General features: G+C 48.5%; 1 protein-coding gene across 1 annotated transcript in view; it reads right to left on the bottom strand.

The window, feature by feature from the left end:
• ABCA13 (ATP binding cassette subfamily A member 13) overlaps positions 1 to 16,745 on the bottom strand; it is a 315,259-nt gene that overhangs the window by 109,194 nt on the left and 189,320 nt on the right. The window contains exon 37 of the mRNA XM_088018679.1: positions 13,982 to 14,090. Within this exon, the coding sequence (XP_087874805.1) occupies positions 13,982 to 14,090 (109 nt within the window). The remainder of the gene's footprint in view (positions 1 to 13,981; positions 14,091 to 16,745) is intronic.

Here is a 16,745-nt window from a genome sequence, read left to right as displayed (position 1 = left end):
TGCTCCTGGCTGAACAGGGCAATGAGAGCTTTCTAGAGGAGGAAACATCCCGAGACATGCGGGGAGCTGATGAGGGCCTGGGAATTGGATTATTTTAGGAATGTAGACGAATCTTGGAATTGTTTAACCTGCAGACACACACACACACACACACACACACACACACACTTACCCTGGGGTAAGAGACAACATGCAAATGTCTTCTGAGAGCTGAAGGTAGGTGGTGCGGCACAGGACAGACTCAGTCTGCAGTGTTTGGGAGGGTAAAGTTGGTCCAAGGAGCCAAGTTCAAAAAAACAATCACCCGACTAGAGGGTTGGAGTGTCAGGCCCGCTGAGCTCTGGCGCTTCATGGAGAGAGGACATGGAGTCTGAGTCTCCCCCAGACCAGGTGGCTGACAGTCCCACTAACTGTAAGCACAGGGCTTTCCTGGTCCTGTGAGCCGTGCTGGCACGAGGTCACGGAACCCCTCAAAGCTACACCCAGCTGGTCAGAAGTGGGGGCGGCCCGGGCCCCCAGGGTGTGGCTGGCATCGGAAGTGAGGGTGCTGACCCGCGGGGTCTTCACTCCCTCCAGGCAGCGCCAGGACTGAACAGCGGGTCACGCACCTGGGGTGAAACAGGATCCCCTCCAGAGCTGGATTTTTCTCCTCATCTAGGGAGTCCCGCTGTGGGCTCTCTGCACCCTGCATCCTCGGGGGCTCCCCGGGTCTCCTCGGGCCTCCCTGAATTGTCACGGGTGTTTCTTATGCCCCTGCCAGGTGTGTCGAATCCCAGACAGAACCCATGCTCAGCTTGCTCCTGCGTTTCTCCCCCAGCTTGGCAGCACCCTTCACGTCCCCATCATCCCCCCAGTCACCAGACTCAAACCTACGTCAGCCTCACTCCCCTTCATGCCCCCTGCACACCCAAGAAGGGGTCAGCGTCTGCCACTTCCCACCACCTCCATGCCCTCGTGCCAGACCCCGTCCCGCACACCACTCCCCTGCCCCGGACCACGGGGACATGCCCCACCTCTCAGCTCACCTCTCCTCAGTACCCCCAACCCTCCGCCATCAGCTCCAGAGAATTCCCACAGAGAAATAGAAAGAAAACCTGGAGCCCATATTTATTTTACCCAGACATAAGACGTACAACAAAGTACAACAAAGTCCAAACTCTCACATTATCTGATGGCCCCACTGTTGCCCCTGGAAAAACAGGATTGCTACCGTGGTCCCTCATCCTTAACTGTGAGCATGCTTCACCTCTTCCTATACAGATGTTCCCCACTTATGACGGTTTGACTTAGGACTTTTTGAGTTTACAATGGTACAAAAGTGATACACGTTCAGTAGGAACCGTACTTGGAATTTTGAATGGGATCTCTTCCCGGGCGGGCGACGTGTGGTACATCCTCTCTGGGATGCTGGGTGGCTCCCCAGCAGGTGCCCGGTCCCAAGGGTCAACAACCAATGCCCTGACAACCCTCTGCTCCCACAGAGCCGCTCTGTTCCTCGCCTTCAGTGCAGCATTCAGTCAGTTACAGGAGTCAACCCCTTATTATAAAATAAGCTTTGTATTCTAGGACCTTGCCCAGTGTAGGCTCATGAAGTGTTCTGAGCACATTGAAGGCGGGCCAGGCTAAGCTCTGATGTTCAGGAGGTTGGGTGTGTTCAGTGCATTTTTGATTTACGATATTTCCAACTTAAGATGGGTTTATCGGAACAAAACCCCATCATACGTCGAGGAAGATCTGCGCTTCTTTGTCCAGCCCCCTCCCTACTCACGGCTGCTCAGTGATGATGTCCATTTCTGAACACCTTCCCACGGAAGCCCAAAGAGCCGTAAAGGGAAGGGAAAGGCGGTCCTCGGGTCCTGAGCCCTTACACGCTTGTGAGCAGAGACCAGGGGCCGGCATCCCAACGTAGATGAAGATCCACCTGTGGTCACGTGCTGTCCATGGTGCAGGACGTCAGGCACTTGTAAATTCTTACAAAGCAACTCCATCACATCAGTGAGAGCTCACCCATCTAAAGAAGCCAAATCTCAAGTGCAGATACCAAGAAAGCCTCCCACATCCGGCTGGGGTTGCAGGCTTCAGCTGCAGGTGCCACCCCCATTTCCCGACCACCACGCCACGGACCTCCCTTCCACATACACATCTCATTTTCCAGGGAACATATCTGTATGGTGTGAGGGAGACGGTGGGGAGAGGGGAGGCTGCAAGTCAAATGTCCCTGCCCTGCTCCTTCTGCAGCAAAAAGCTGCAAACGTTTCTGTAGAGTGCAATTACAGAATGTTAGAATGTTCAATGACCGTGATCAGTTTCTTATTTTGATCAGGTTGCATAAACACCTTTTCTTACTTTCGACCATGGGGTCCTTGCTGAAAGATTAAGAACAGCACTCTGATATTGGCTTTCTGTCTCCTCGCTCCTCTGCGATGAATTTATTGCCCTTCACTTTCCCATAGGTCCCGGATTTGTGCTATCCTCCCGTGGCTGTAATCTAGCAGGTGGGACTGCATCCGGCTCCTCCCACAGGTGACGGGAATGACGGCTCCTGCGGTCCCCCATGCGTCAGACCCCTGTTCCAGACATTTCCGTGATACATTTTCTCACTCGGTAATCGGATGACGACTCCCGACGCCAGCACCATGTGCGTGAATATCTTCGTAAGTCAGCTTTGCAGCATTCGGGGACTGGGGAAAACAGAGCCCCATGAAGAGTTCCAACTTGGACGCGCCCGTGTCTTCCAGAAGCCGAAACAGGAGCACAGAGCTGTGGCAAATGTCCTGAGTAGGTGACACGGGTAGGACACGGGCGGGACCCACGCATCCAGGGTCCCGGGCCCGTGCGTGTCTTCAGGTCACCTCCCCGCACTAGGGCAGGAGAACCCTCCCTCCGCACGGCGCACAGCAGTGCCAAAAACACGCGAACACAGACAAAAGAGAATCTGACCGGGGCGGCAGGGGGAAGAGCAGGTACATGGCACACAACAGACCCCAGCAGAGGAGCATGTCGGCCATCCTACCCTATCTTTCCGTCCTTTTGCTCCTGAAACATAAGCCTCCGGGCTCGGCCCACCCTGGGTCTGAGAAGCACAAAGTACAGCGGCCGCCCCTCCCTTCCCGGGGCCTCCGCGCATCCACAACTCAGAGGGGGCCACAGCTGTTCCTCTAGCACTGCCTTCCAAGAGTCCTCTGATTTACATATTCTACACACAGAAAATATTGAAATATAATCTTTGGAAGAAGCACGCATGCTCTAAGGCTGTCTCCCGGGCCCGGCAGGGAGTCCCAATGGCCCTGGAAGGCAGCCCTCCAGCTCAGGGCTCGAGGCAACAGAAGGGTCCTGGGCCCCTGTTTAAAAGGCCACCATCATGCTAAATCTTCACGGCTGTGCCCACGTCCATCGTGAAAGTGAGAAATGCTCTTTGAAAAGTAAGATACGGAGAAAGACAGGGCCATACAGCACAGTGCTTAAGAAGGAAGCCATCCGATAAGCAGGAAAACCCTTCAACCTGCTTTCAGAGACTCGAGCCCCGCTGGGGACTTACCACCGGCTTTGGCAAGACGGTGGCGCATCACCGTCACACCTGCATCAACAACATTCTGATTTTGTTCTGATCTGAGTGATAGAAATCTGGGCTCCACAGGACAATGATGTCTCATCGGGGTTTTGTAGGGATTTGGCATCTCCTTTCAACAGTGCCCCCCACCCCCACCATGCGGCGCCTGCAGATGGGCATGGACAGGCAGCCCCCTCCCCTCGCCCCTGCAGAACTCCCGGTCCCCAGTGGGACTCAGTCCACTCCCAGGAGGCAGCACCAAGGAGGGAGCAGGTGGGGAGGGAGACCCGGGGAAGGACCCGGGGCCGATGACACACACGCGGTGCCCAGCGCCGTGCTGGCGGGCAGCCCCCTGACCTTGAAGCAGGCAGACAGAGGGCAGGCAGGTGCTCACCAGGAACCCCCGGGGCGGGCAGCTCTTATGTTTACCCATGCTGCCTGAGCTGCTAATTTTCACACTGCAATTTCCTATCACTACGTTCCCTAGAAGCAACTCTGCAGGAGGAAACATACCGCAGAACCAAAGTAACATCTCTCTACACGGCTACTGAGATTTTGTTTGTATTTTGCAAAAAGTGCGGGAGGCAGACACTGAAAGTAAGGCTCATGTGTGCCTACTTTCTCAACAATGAAAGAGCACTAAGAGAAGGCACTGAGAAGACGGCCCTCTTCCTCCCCATGAGCCCCGAGTTTCCCGAGACCCCCGAAGAGAGAGGAGGAACACAACCCATCTCCCAGATCGGCATCGTGCCAACATGCCTGTCCTGGGACAGGGCTCAACTTAGAGACAGGGCGGCTGCAGGGGCTGCTGGGGAGGGTAACACGGGGAAGGAAACCGAGGCACAGGGAAGCTCTATCCACTTAGCTAGGGCCGTACACAGCAGAGTGAGACCGACAGCCCTGATTTTCTGGATCCCAGTTTATCCTTTTTTGGTCAAACTAGAAAAATCATTTATAGCCTTTGACGTCTTCCTTATAAAAACCACATTATTTCAATGGACAATCTCCGTAATTGGGCTGTTATTACCATTGTATTGTGTGTGCTCAGAACGGTATTTAGGTGACAATGGCATCGTGATGGAACCGGGGGCTGACGATGTTAGCAAGGGGTCCAGGCCCTTCACGGGAGGCACTGTGGTTTCAGCCCACGAGGAAAGGAAGGGGCTCTCTAGCACCAACGTCAAAAGGTTTCAGAAATGAGGTTTCGACATGTAAATTCTGCAGACGCTTGAATGACTGGCCTTTGATTACTCTTCGCATTTATATTCTGGCTTTTCTAAGAATTGGCCCACAGCAATGTATAAATGTGTAACATTAGCTCTCTCTCATTTACTATTCTCATCATGGTTTCCAGACTCTGTATATCTGTCATTTGTAAAAATGCACATCTGTGCTTTTGTCTGACACCCATTATGATAGAAGATCCTTGTCTCCAATTCAACAGTCACTCTTGGGTCCGTTCCTCTTATAAAAACGTACATCTCTGCAAGTATCAACACCCAGATGTCTGTAGGCATCTATACCAAAAGAACAGAATTACCTTAGCATCAGTATATGTGCCAAGGATTGTTTTCTTTTCACTAATTCACTGTGAGTCATCGGTGAGGTATGAAGGACAAAAATGCGCATTCGGCCCAACAGGGTATTAAAAGAAATGTATGAACTTTCCAGGAGGTATTTCAATGGCTTTCTTTCTTTCTCTCTCTCTTTTTTTTTAATTTTTTGCATTTTTTAAAAGATTTATTTATTCATTCTGAGAGAGAGAGAAGGAGCATGTGTGCACTCAGGCAGGCAGGAGGGGCAGAGGGAGGAGAGAGAATCTCAAGCAGACTCTGTGCTGAGCGCAGAGCCCTACACGGGGCTCGATCCCACGACCCTGAGACCACGACCTGAGCTGAAACCAAGAGTCAGATGCTCAACTGACCACTCCACCCAGACGCCCTTCTGTCATCTCTCCTTGAAGAAAGACCGTTTTCCCTCAATATTAAGGTTATTACTCTTATCGAATAATAGATGTCAATTGTAAAAAGTTTTAAAAGAAAGAGTAAAATTAAAATAAATCCTAATCTAAGTCTAATTCAAAACCAACCAGAGGTGATCATTGTTTGCATTCTGATGTCAATTATTTCAAAAGGTCCACGGTCTTCTTGACATATGCACATTATTATTGAATTATGTTTCACGTTCTTTATCTTCTACTCCACCAATCATTCTTGACATTCAGTTAATGTTTCCATCACACAAGCACAAACATTTGCATCTATGTGCTTCCCTAGGACCGGTGTTCACCAAGTTCTTTTATTCGTTCTGTGGATTCTGTATTTTTGTGATCTTATTTTTGATTACCCTCTCAAGTGATGTCCTTGGGCATTCTTTTTTATTAGGATAAATCTACAGCAGGTTTCTGAGGCACATCCAACATAAGTCCATCTCTATGGCTTGGTTACTTGATGGCAACATCTTCATTAGATACCGAATTTGGGGGAGTATTTTTCTTTTTCTTTCCATATTCCGTAGGCAGTATTCCCTTACCCACCGGCTTTTAAGGTTGTGATTAAAAAGTCAGAGACCAGATTCTGGAGTAGCCTCAATCCTGCCAGGTCCTCTCCCTTACCCTGCAGGCATCATAAAGCAGCAAGCACACGGAGGTCTGACAGTTGGAGAGAAGGCAGCGGCCGCCTGGGGACCTCGGGATGTGAGGAAGAGCCTGGCAGGTGGCAGTGAACTTCCGGGTGTCCTTCATGCCTCTCGTATATCCCAGACGAGGTGCAGCAGAAGCCCGCAAGATGGGAACTGCCGAGAGCAGAGGACCGTGAGGGTCACACATGTATACGTCAAACTACCACCAAGGAAACCAGATGAAGGGATATACTGAAAACGTCACACACAAACCAAAATGGAACCCTGGAAAGCTGTTCAAGTCGCTCACAGGAAAGCAAGAAAAGAACCAGAGGAAAGAAAATAATGACGTAACAGACTTAAGCTCACAGGTACGTGAAGTCTGTTGATTGTAAATAGACCAATCGAAAGGCAGAGATCGATGCAGTGCACGCACCAACTGTCAGAGCCTCAAAGTACAGGAACCGAAAACTGGTACAGCTGAGAGGAGAAACGGATACATCCAGCATTATATTGGGGTATTTCAATGCCCACCCCTTCAGCAGATGATGGAACCGTCGGACAGAAAATCAGCGAAGAAAGAGATGAACTGAACCCCACAACCGACCAACAGAACCTGACATATACAGAGCGGTCCCACCAACGGCAGCTGAAGACACATTTTTAATCACCTGTGGAAACTGCACCAACGCAGACCACCTGTGGACCACCAAACAAACCTCCGTCAAACTTAAAATGATGAAAATACGCAGAATGCATCCTCTGACCACAGTGAATCAAACTAGAAATCACTAAGTTAGAAAGACAACAGGCAAATCTCAAGAACCTAGATTTACACAACACGCTTTGAAATAACGCCTGGGTCAAAGAGGAGACCTCAAGGCAAATTTTCCAGAGTCAGAAGCTGGTTCTTATTTGTATTACTTTCAAAGTATTCGGTTCTTGCTACTTAGAGCTTTGTAAAAAATATATTTTTTTCTTTATCCTTGAACTTTTGAAAATTCAGCAGGATTGTTCATCGATGACTGCCATTTCCATAATTTTGCCTGAATCATGGCAAACTCTTGTATTGGTCCAGACTTGTTTGTTTGATTCTTGCTGCTACTTTTCTTCCGACATCATTGCTTATTACCTTAATCACTATTCATCTGCTTTCCTTCTCCACCTAATTCCTCCGCCTCTTCTCCTATAGTCAGTTTTTTATATCACCTTTCTCCTCTGGGTTCTTAGGGGATATTTTGTGCTTGTCCTTTAAATCAAAAATTCTGAGTGGGGGAGACAGCTGTGCAATCAATAACCTGATTCTCTGTATCCAGTGAAAATGTGTATTACCATCTGTGTCTTAGCCAGCTCCTTTTTTACTGAAATATATCTGACATAGAACACCATGTAAATTTAAGGTGTACAACGTGCAGATTCACTACATTTATATACTGTGATATGACTGCCACGTAGCAGGTACCAGCCAGCTTCCGCTTATCCCATTCTGAACTTCAGCCTGGCCTTTCCTTCTGATCTGTCTTCTGTTTCCCAGAGTTCACACATTTCCTTGTACTTACGTGGGTGTGAACTCACAAGACGTTTCCCGGGGTAAGACCTTCTGGGTGTATGCCGGGGTCCCCCTCTCTGAGGTGCGGGGCAGTTCCTGGACCACGCTGGGTGCCGTGGTTGATGCATCTGTTTGTTGCTGTTCTTCCTCGATCCTTCTCGGTGCTCAGAGTCCTCCTTCCCAGACTGTCACCCCCGTGCTCTCAAGCATCTCCAGACCCCTAAAGCAGAGGCTGAAGGTCACTGATGACAGCCGGTTCCTAATCCTCGCTAGCTGTTTCTTCAGAAGCTCTACTAAACAGATCTGACGGGATCCCCTGTTCTCTCGTCTGAACTGGGGATTTATCTTATTTCATCACAAGTCATGCAGGGAAAACCATCATCTGCCACTCCTTGCTCCCGGGCACACTTCATCCCCGCCCCAGCTTCAGACACATCATCATCCCAGCAAGCAACCTGCGCTGACCCACCTCCTTCCTCCCTGGGGCCCCTGATAACCTGGTGAGGTGTAGCCTAAAAAGGATCCAGAAGGAAAGTACCGATGAGGAAGGTGGGGTGGGAAGGAAGAGAAGAGGTTTTTCTGGCTCTAGATGCAGAGCTGCCCTACCCCGCCCCCCAGCAGGGGTCCTGGGTTCCTGGTAAGGGTAGCGGTGGTCAGGGAGGCAGGTGGTCCTAGCACATGAGGGCAGGGAAGAAAGCGAGGGTGAGACTCTATACCCTGATTCCCACATCTCCTTTGTCTCCCTGCCTCAGGTTTGAAAATGTCCATCAGCCATGAAGGTCCCCAGTTTGGACCAGCGCTTCTCAAACCTGGCTGTACATAAGAATCACTTGGGCCATTTAAAACCCCCTAAGAGGGGTAACTGGGTGACTCAGTGGGGTAAGCGTCCGACTGTTGATTTCAGCTCAGGTCACGATCTCAGGGTTGTGGGATCGAGCCCCGCATCAGGCTCTGCGCTCAGTGGGGCGTCTGCTTGAGATTCTTTCTCTCCCTCTCCCTGTGCCCTTATCCCCCTGCCTCTCTCTCAAATAAATAAATAAATCTTAAGAAAAAAAAAAAAAGTCTATTCAGGTCCGCTGCTCCTTTTTTATTCAGGTTATTTTTCTGATACTGAGTTATAGGAGTTCCCTATATATTTTGGATATTAACTTTATATGTGTTTGATTTGCAAATATCTTCTCCCACTACATAGGTTATCTTTTCATTTCCTTGACTGTTCCCTTGAATTAAGCTAGACCCAGAAGAACAAATACCACAGGATCCCACTTACCCAGGAAATCTAAGAGAGCCACTGTCACAGAAGCAGAGAGTAGAATGGTGGGTACCACGGGTCGGTGGGGAAGAAGAAATGGAGAGAGGTTGGTCAAAGGGTATGAAGTTTCAGTTATACAAGTAATGAGTCTTAGAGATCTAATGTACAGCACATAACCTAGAGTTTAAAGTACTGGACTGTATACTTAAAGATTTGCTGAACGGTAGATCTTAGGTTGCTTTCTTATCACAAAAATAAAGAAAGACAAGGTAGGTAGGTAAGTAGGTAGGTAGACAGACAGACAGACAGATTCCGATAGGGCAGGAGGAAACATCTGGAAGCAAAGCATATGCTTACGGTAATGACTGTGGTGGTAGCTTCACAGGTGTATACTTACCTCCAAACTCATCACGGTGTGCGCATTAAATAGCTGCAGTTTTTTGTATGTCCATCACTCAAGCCTCCATAAAGTGGCTTAAAAAAAGAATGCACGAAGTTGAGCAGAAAAAGGTAAAGAAGGATGAGAGAGACCATGTTGACAGAGGCAATGCAGGTGCACAGGTGAACGGGGCTGGCGCGCGGAGGGGACAGACATACGGCAGGAAATGAGGTTGGAATGCTAGGGAACATCGGAGACGGGGATCTAGGGGCGGAATCAGGGAGACAGCCAGGGGCCCGTGGGGCGGAGCTACGCTGCCCGGGGAGGGGGCTGGACAGAAGCTGAGGAGCTGCAGGGCCAGACCAGGGAGGACCCTGTGGGTTACGGGTGAGGGTTTGTTTCTTATTAGTGATACAGGAAGCCGGAGGGATGTGTGATCTGAGGGACACATTCCATGGGTGACTGTGGACACTTGCGGAGACCTAAGACTTGGGCCAGAGGGCAAGGAGAGCACAGGGGTCCCCCAAGACGCCAGTGCTGGCATCCGGGCAAGACCAGGTGGTGCCCTGGACCAGGTAAGTGTTGGTGCACGTTGGCGAAAATACGCACATTCAGCATTTCAAGTGCAGAGGGGACAAGGTTTGCCGACAACCATGGGATGTGCACGGAAAGGCATAGTTCAGATTTGGGGTTTGGTCTCTTCCTGACCCCATCTCCCCTGGAATCCTGAAAAGTATCACGTGGCCCTCAGTGCAAGTAACTCAACTGCTGACCGAGAATACAGGAAGGAATACAGCCTCAGATAGGGCCTCCGCACCGTGTTCCTCTCATCCGCGGATGAGCTCCCACAGCCACACCTGAGTCCCCCAGGCCGCGGGGAGCACTTGTCAACTCCCTGTCCCATCACCCAGGTGTGCTCCAGCCACCTGCACGGTCACGGAGCAGAACACCTGTGCAGCAGGAAGGAATCTACCTGGGAGAATTCGCCATGCAAACCACATCGATTCGTGGTAAGCCAGCACCGGCCTTCCCCAGGACTTTAGAAAACGACTCCGTTGGAATGGACTCTACTATAAACCTGCTTTATGTTGAGTTCTGTGCTTACGATGAGGGGCTCTGAGGAGCTGCCAACCCACTGGGACACGGCAAGGTGGCCCACCCTAGGCTCTGGAGACTCCTATCGGGGGGCTGGGTCCGGGTCCAGGAAGTTCCTTCATCTCTAAGGCAGGGATGTCCATGTCATGAAGACCCTGTCATGGGACCGCAGTGATTGAGAGCAGGATGTGCTGTGTGGTATGGGATCATTACGTTCAGCTAGTGCTGCCAGGATGTCCCTCAGAGCTTGGTTCTGGGGAGCTGCTGGGGCCCAACAGGGAGCAGGGCACAGGCTCTGCTCTCAGGGGTCCATCCATGCTCTACATCAGGTAGCTTTTCTTTCATTACACCAACGAAGCAGCTAGTTCTAGCTCTGCCCATTCCCCGATGCACAGGAAGCCTCCAAGGGTAGAAGAGAACGCTCCTGTTCAGAGCCCCAATCAAACCTCTGATACTGATGCACAGTCCTTCTCCAGGGGTGGGGGTGCTGGGATTCGTATGTCCCCTATTTCCTGCACAAACCTCCGTTTGCCATGACAACTGCCTAAACAAGGCAAATAAATGAAATTCTGACAGAAACAAAATATCGCTGAAGTTTCCAATCACTGAGAATAAATGTATTTTTCAAGTCAGCGTGACTTTTCAACCAACGAGGAGGAGTCCACCCCTTGCAAGAGACGTTTCTGAGATGAATGTCCTCCGGGGCATCTGATCACCCAGGAAGCCAGGCACACGGGACACAAGTGACTGACACCCACATCGGGTCAGCGTCGTTCCCATGGCCCCAGACAGTGACCCGCGACACAGGGGCTTGACCAAATATAGGACTCAAGATTGTGGCTCACAGCTGGAACCCAATTTAAGGCTTATGTGTTTAACTCAAGGTTGTACGAGTTAAGGTCCATTTTAGCAGTGATACCTCTCCGTTCCTTGGGAAGGGAAATTTTAGTTGTTGTGATCATGGATTTCATCTCCTGGGACACAGGTTCCCACCCCTGCCTGATTCCTCTTCTCGCCTCCAATCCGTCTAGACAGCACGCCCAGTTGAGCCGGGCGCCCCTTAGAACCCTCATGACAGCATCTGACCTCCACTGTACACAAAATCTCTCCTCCTTTAGAGTTTCGCCCCCACACACTTGGTGACTGATGTCACACATTATCCTGTTCCCAGTAACACAGATTTTTGGTATTTGATGCTTTTACCTTTATATCTTGTACAAGAGTAAAAAGTGAAGTTACAAACCAAAATATTCCCTTTCATTCTATCATATTCCCCAAACCTCCAATCACTCCTCGTTTGCATACGTGCATGTGCACACACGCACGAACGTGCGCATGCTCGCGCACACACAGACTTTCTCTTCTCGCTCGTTTTCAGCAAGCTTCCATAGAGCAGAGGATAGAGCGTTCAGTCTCCTAAATCCCATAAAATAACCTCTCTCAGCATCTTTACATCCACTCGGATTTCCATCCCTACAACTCCACTGGACCAGCTCTCTGGAGGCGACCAACCTAAGCCCTGCATTCTCCCACTTCCTAAGGATCCACGTAGAACCGCTCACTGATGGCCTTGACCGCCATCTTTATTAAGGGTAAGGTTGAAAGTTTTGTTCACACTCCTACTGAACTTGTCCTTCTCATTTTCTGAATCCTACAGCACATTTTCGTCTGACGTGTGACTCAAACCAGGCATCTCTACACCTGTACACGTCACTTTACCCCTTCTCTGAACATGTGTTTCTCCTGACTTAGTTCTCAGAATCTCATCAGTACCGACCAGGATCGTCATTTGTTCTTAAGAGCTCAGATTTCTAATCTATACCCTTTAAACTCTTTCTCTACATTTTTTTACTTGTCAGGTTCTTTAAATTCTCTCCTTTCCCCATAAGTAACACCTCAACCTTTTCTCCCATCTGTCTGAACGTTGTAATTTCCTTTTTTTTCCTCCAGAGTCATGCTAGTCTTAGATGGGTTACCTCCCAACTGTAAGCAACACACTTCCAATAGATCACTTGATTGCAACCAGCCCTCTACATGGCTTCCAGATTATTTGTCTAATACGTCACTTTGATCATGGCATCCTCGTTCTCAAATATAAAGGCTGTCTATTAAGGAAAGTGCATAGTCCTCACTCTGTTAGATGAGGTCAAGCAGAATCTGGCCTGAGACAACCATGGCTGTCTCTCTACACTCACCTTTACGACAAGGTCAAACTGGACTCCCACCACTGACCTTGAAAGGACACTATGTTTCTCTTGCACTGTTAATACCTACAGTAGCTTTCGATCAAACTTTCGCCCATCCTCCAAGATCCATTGTTTGTGAACACGGCTCCAGGAAGCAGTTCTACTCATGCCCATCAGAACTGAGCTCTCAGTTTGCTGGAGTAGTAAAGCAGCCACATCATTGCCCCACTACCTAACCTGCTCAGAGCCACAGCCAGTGGGTGATTTCTCTTAACCTTGGTTTTCTAATCAGTGAAGTAGGTTATTAACTGGCCGCCTCACAAAACCGCTGTGAAAATGAAATGACATGGATGTTAAATATCTACTAGAGACCCTCATACATTCCAGACACTTAATAAATACGGCTCTGCTGTCTGTCATCTGAGGGATCTCTGCGTTTTTTTCTACTTTTCTTAGGCATGCATATTTTCACTTTTGTATATTACCTACTATTGTTCCAACATAATTAAAGTGTCACAAAACAATTGAATCTTGTTTTATTAAAAACTTGGTGCATAAAGGAAAACAAATATGGAAGTAAAAGATAAAGCTGGAGTAAAATGAGAACGTATGGGGGTAATCACTGCGTTTACTCTCACATGGCCTGACGCTTCAATAGGTCTATCTTGTGAATAAATTATGATGGATATGACCTGGTGCTTATACAATTGATTTCTTTCTTACCTTTTTAAGAAACTGAAAGAATTTGATAAATTATATTTATACCACCCAAGGGAAGCAAATAACATCCACTTAAATCAATTAATTTCACTCTGGATTCCAGAAATGAATTTGTGTCAATTTTTCAAAGTAAGTCTTTTTCAAATAAATACCAAATAATGTCATTATTTCAAAATACGAAAGCACAGGGGGTAAGTCCTCAATCAGCTTAGATAACTGATGAGTTGAGGGCCCAGCACGGAACAACAGATTATGATGTTCACCTTCCCTACAACATGGGTGATTTCTACTGTCTACAGGAGTATTCCATATAATAATGTTCTAAAAAAGAGAAATTATTCTTGGTTCCATAAGATATTAAAGTCACGAAGAGGGAACTCTCAGTCATCTTTAATCCCCTTCACTGTGCAGATTTGGTCATAACTGCAAGAAGCTAAGAACAGTTAATGACCCCAAACAGAGGCAAATAGGGCCCTACCACTTCGCATGTATTTATATACAAACAGACTGCCCTATAAAAACCTTCTCACCATGCTTCACGTTCATAGGCTTGATCTTTTCTGCTTCTTTCACCTTTAAGAACATTGTCTTTTGAGGGCAACGAATAATGATGCATGAAAAACAACATTACCGTATTTTCTCCAGTCCTGGTCAGAGGGTAAGTGTCTCCACAGTATAAGGTTGTTCAAATGATTTAAGTACGAAGGTAGGGAATGAAAGCCCTTCTGATTGTACCACACCTAAAAAAAGAAAGATAACATAATGGCTCTCATGAAATTGGTTCCTAAGCCTTCGATGGCTATTCCTGGGCACAAAGGACACGTGTCCGTTAGGTTCCACGGCACCTGAACATCGGACCCGGTGCCGTGTTCCCGCATGGCTGGCAGAGGGCAGTGAATTTCAGTCTGCTAATTTTATATTTATCCCAAGCATATAATTTCCAGCTAAAAATAGATGAATTTTCCCCAGAACAAATGTGAATGTTGCTCTATAATTATATTCTCACAGCGAAAAAGGAACCTAAACCCACCATTTTTTTTTCTTTCTCGGTTGGTAAGCTAATAAAATTTGACCTGTAAGTTAAAAGCAGAGAAAATGATCAGAAAAAAAAATGATTACTTTCAAATTAATAACAGAATGCAGAACATTATTTCTCAATATAAATTGGACTGAACATCTGCTGAGCATGGAGAATAAAGTAGCACACTTGTCAGACAGGCAGAAGATGGAAGAGAGAACAGGAGACAGACAATGTTACTAAAGCCGTGATAATAAGGAGCAGGAAAAAGTACTAATTGAACCTCAGGATCTATATTTCAAGGTATCGATATTTTAATGAACTTTTGTAAAGATTTTTTTTATTATTTATTTATTTGAGAGAGACAGAATGAGAGATAGAGAGCACATGAGAGGGAAGAGGGTCAGAGGGAGAAGCAGACTCCCTGCTGAGCAGGGAGCCCGATGTGGGACTCGATCCCGGGACTCCAGGATCATGACCTGAGCCGAAGGCAGTCCCTTCACCAACTGAGCCACCCAGGCGCCCGTGAACTTTTTTTTTTTCCCCCGAGAAATCTTATGATTCAACTGGCAACTTCTGGTCTTAATTCCCTCGACTGGACAGCTCGTTTCTCTAGACAGTGCTGTCTTTTGTGACAGACAACCGTTCTCTGCAGAAGCAGAGCTGTTGCCACAAAGTCGGCGCTTGGAGGAACCAATCCGGGTCCTCACAGTTTGCAAAGTTAGGACCACACCTCAAGTCCCTCGCTTGCAACTACATTTCTTTGCCACACCATCCCACTACGATCCATTGTCCTCCAACCAGGGCCCTGGGAGGCAGCTGTTGTGCCCATGGGAACAGCTAAGTAATAAACTATTGCTCATGTAGTTTCAAAAAGACAACTCGTCTACCAGACAAGGTTCCCCAAGTCTTTCTCAGGTAGCTCACTTCCTTCAGCAATTCAGAAAACAGACCCCTTATCTCTTCCATACCAGCTACCACTACTCACCCTTCAAATAGTTTCTTCAAAATAGTTTAAGGTCACAGAGAAATTTTTTTGCCAATCATTTTTTTTTTTAACTCCAAAGAGGAAGGAATCACGCCTGGGTGCTATTCACCACAGGACCCAGGACATCCTGGGGTCTTCTAGGGTGAGTGTGAGCAGATCTAAGGATTGTGTAACAAATTATTTTTCTATTTTTTATTTTTTTGTTTTTAGTAAGCTCTACGCCTAATGTGGGGCTTGAACTCACGACCTCGAGCTCAAGCGTCGCACGCTCCACCACCTGAGCCAGCCAGGCGCCCCCTGGGTAACAAATTTTTAAGACACAAATGTGTATTCGCAAATTCACAGATGTGTGTAATTCAGACATTTCATTCTGAAAAGTACGGGAAGGCGCAGTTTCTGTGATGGGGAGGTTCGCACTGACCCACGGGCTCGCATCCCAGAGCAGGGGTACCTCCTGCGTCCAACAATGACTCATTCAACACAGACCCGTCCTGCCACCCCTGGGCTCTCACACACAGGTAACGGCCATTTTTCTGGAAATGACAGGAAGCTGGGATCCTGCTGAAGTCAAGGGGCAGGTGGATATAGTAGGAAAAACCCCGCTGGTGGATCCCGGAACTCCCGGGATCACTGTCTGTGACCTTCCTCTGCCCCACGCCGTGGCTCCCTGACCTGCTTCACCGGAGGGAAAGAGGAGAGTCTATGATGGTCTTTTCCCTAGGTCAAGGGTTTTCTATTTTCATTTTGTTTCGTTTGTTTGTTTTAATTTATTTTAAAAGCAGAGTGGAGCTTTTTTTCAACTTACGAATGACATGGAACACGGGTATGGAGACCCAAGTGTCACGGCTGCAGTCGGGTGGCGGGGTGGCCTGGAGCCCATTCACGCCCCGCCCCACTCTCTGGGGGCTCTGCAACACCTGGGTTCGATTGCATTTACAGCCCCGCTTCCTCACCTTCCCTGTATCCACACCTCCACATCCTCTGTGTGGCTCTTATGCCTCCCCCTCTGACTGTGGGCTCAGTCATGCGGCTCGCTCTGGCCAACAGAATGTGGCACAGGATGGGTTTGAAATGGGCTCGCCCATGCCTGCAGCCCCTCTGTGCCTCTGCTGAACAGGGTCCGCCACCATCATGCCAGGGAGGCCACAGCCAGCCCACCACACATGACCATGACTGGCCAGGTCCGCGCCGCCGAGCCTTGAGCAGGAGGATCCCTGGACTCAGGAGCTGATAAAGGTTTCTGTGGCAGCCACGGAGATCCACAGCAGGTCTTACACAGCAGTGTTGCAGCAGCGGGTGACTGATATACACATTGGTACCATGCTCATGGGAACGGCGTTACCGTCACAAACATGGAAAATATATGGCATTGGTTTTAAGACAAGCACA

This window comes from Eumetopias jubatus, unplaced genomic scaffold, assembly GCF_037043125.1.
Source record: "Eumetopias jubatus isolate StellerSeaLion01/CBP00866 unplaced genomic scaffold, mEumJub1_p1.0 scaffold_14, whole genome shotgun sequence".
NCBI classification, from domain to species: Eukaryota; Metazoa; Chordata; class Mammalia; order Carnivora; family Otariidae; genus Eumetopias; species Eumetopias jubatus.
The sequence above is the reverse complement of the archived record's forward strand: the minus strand, read 5'-3'. Positions and strand labels throughout refer to the sequence as shown.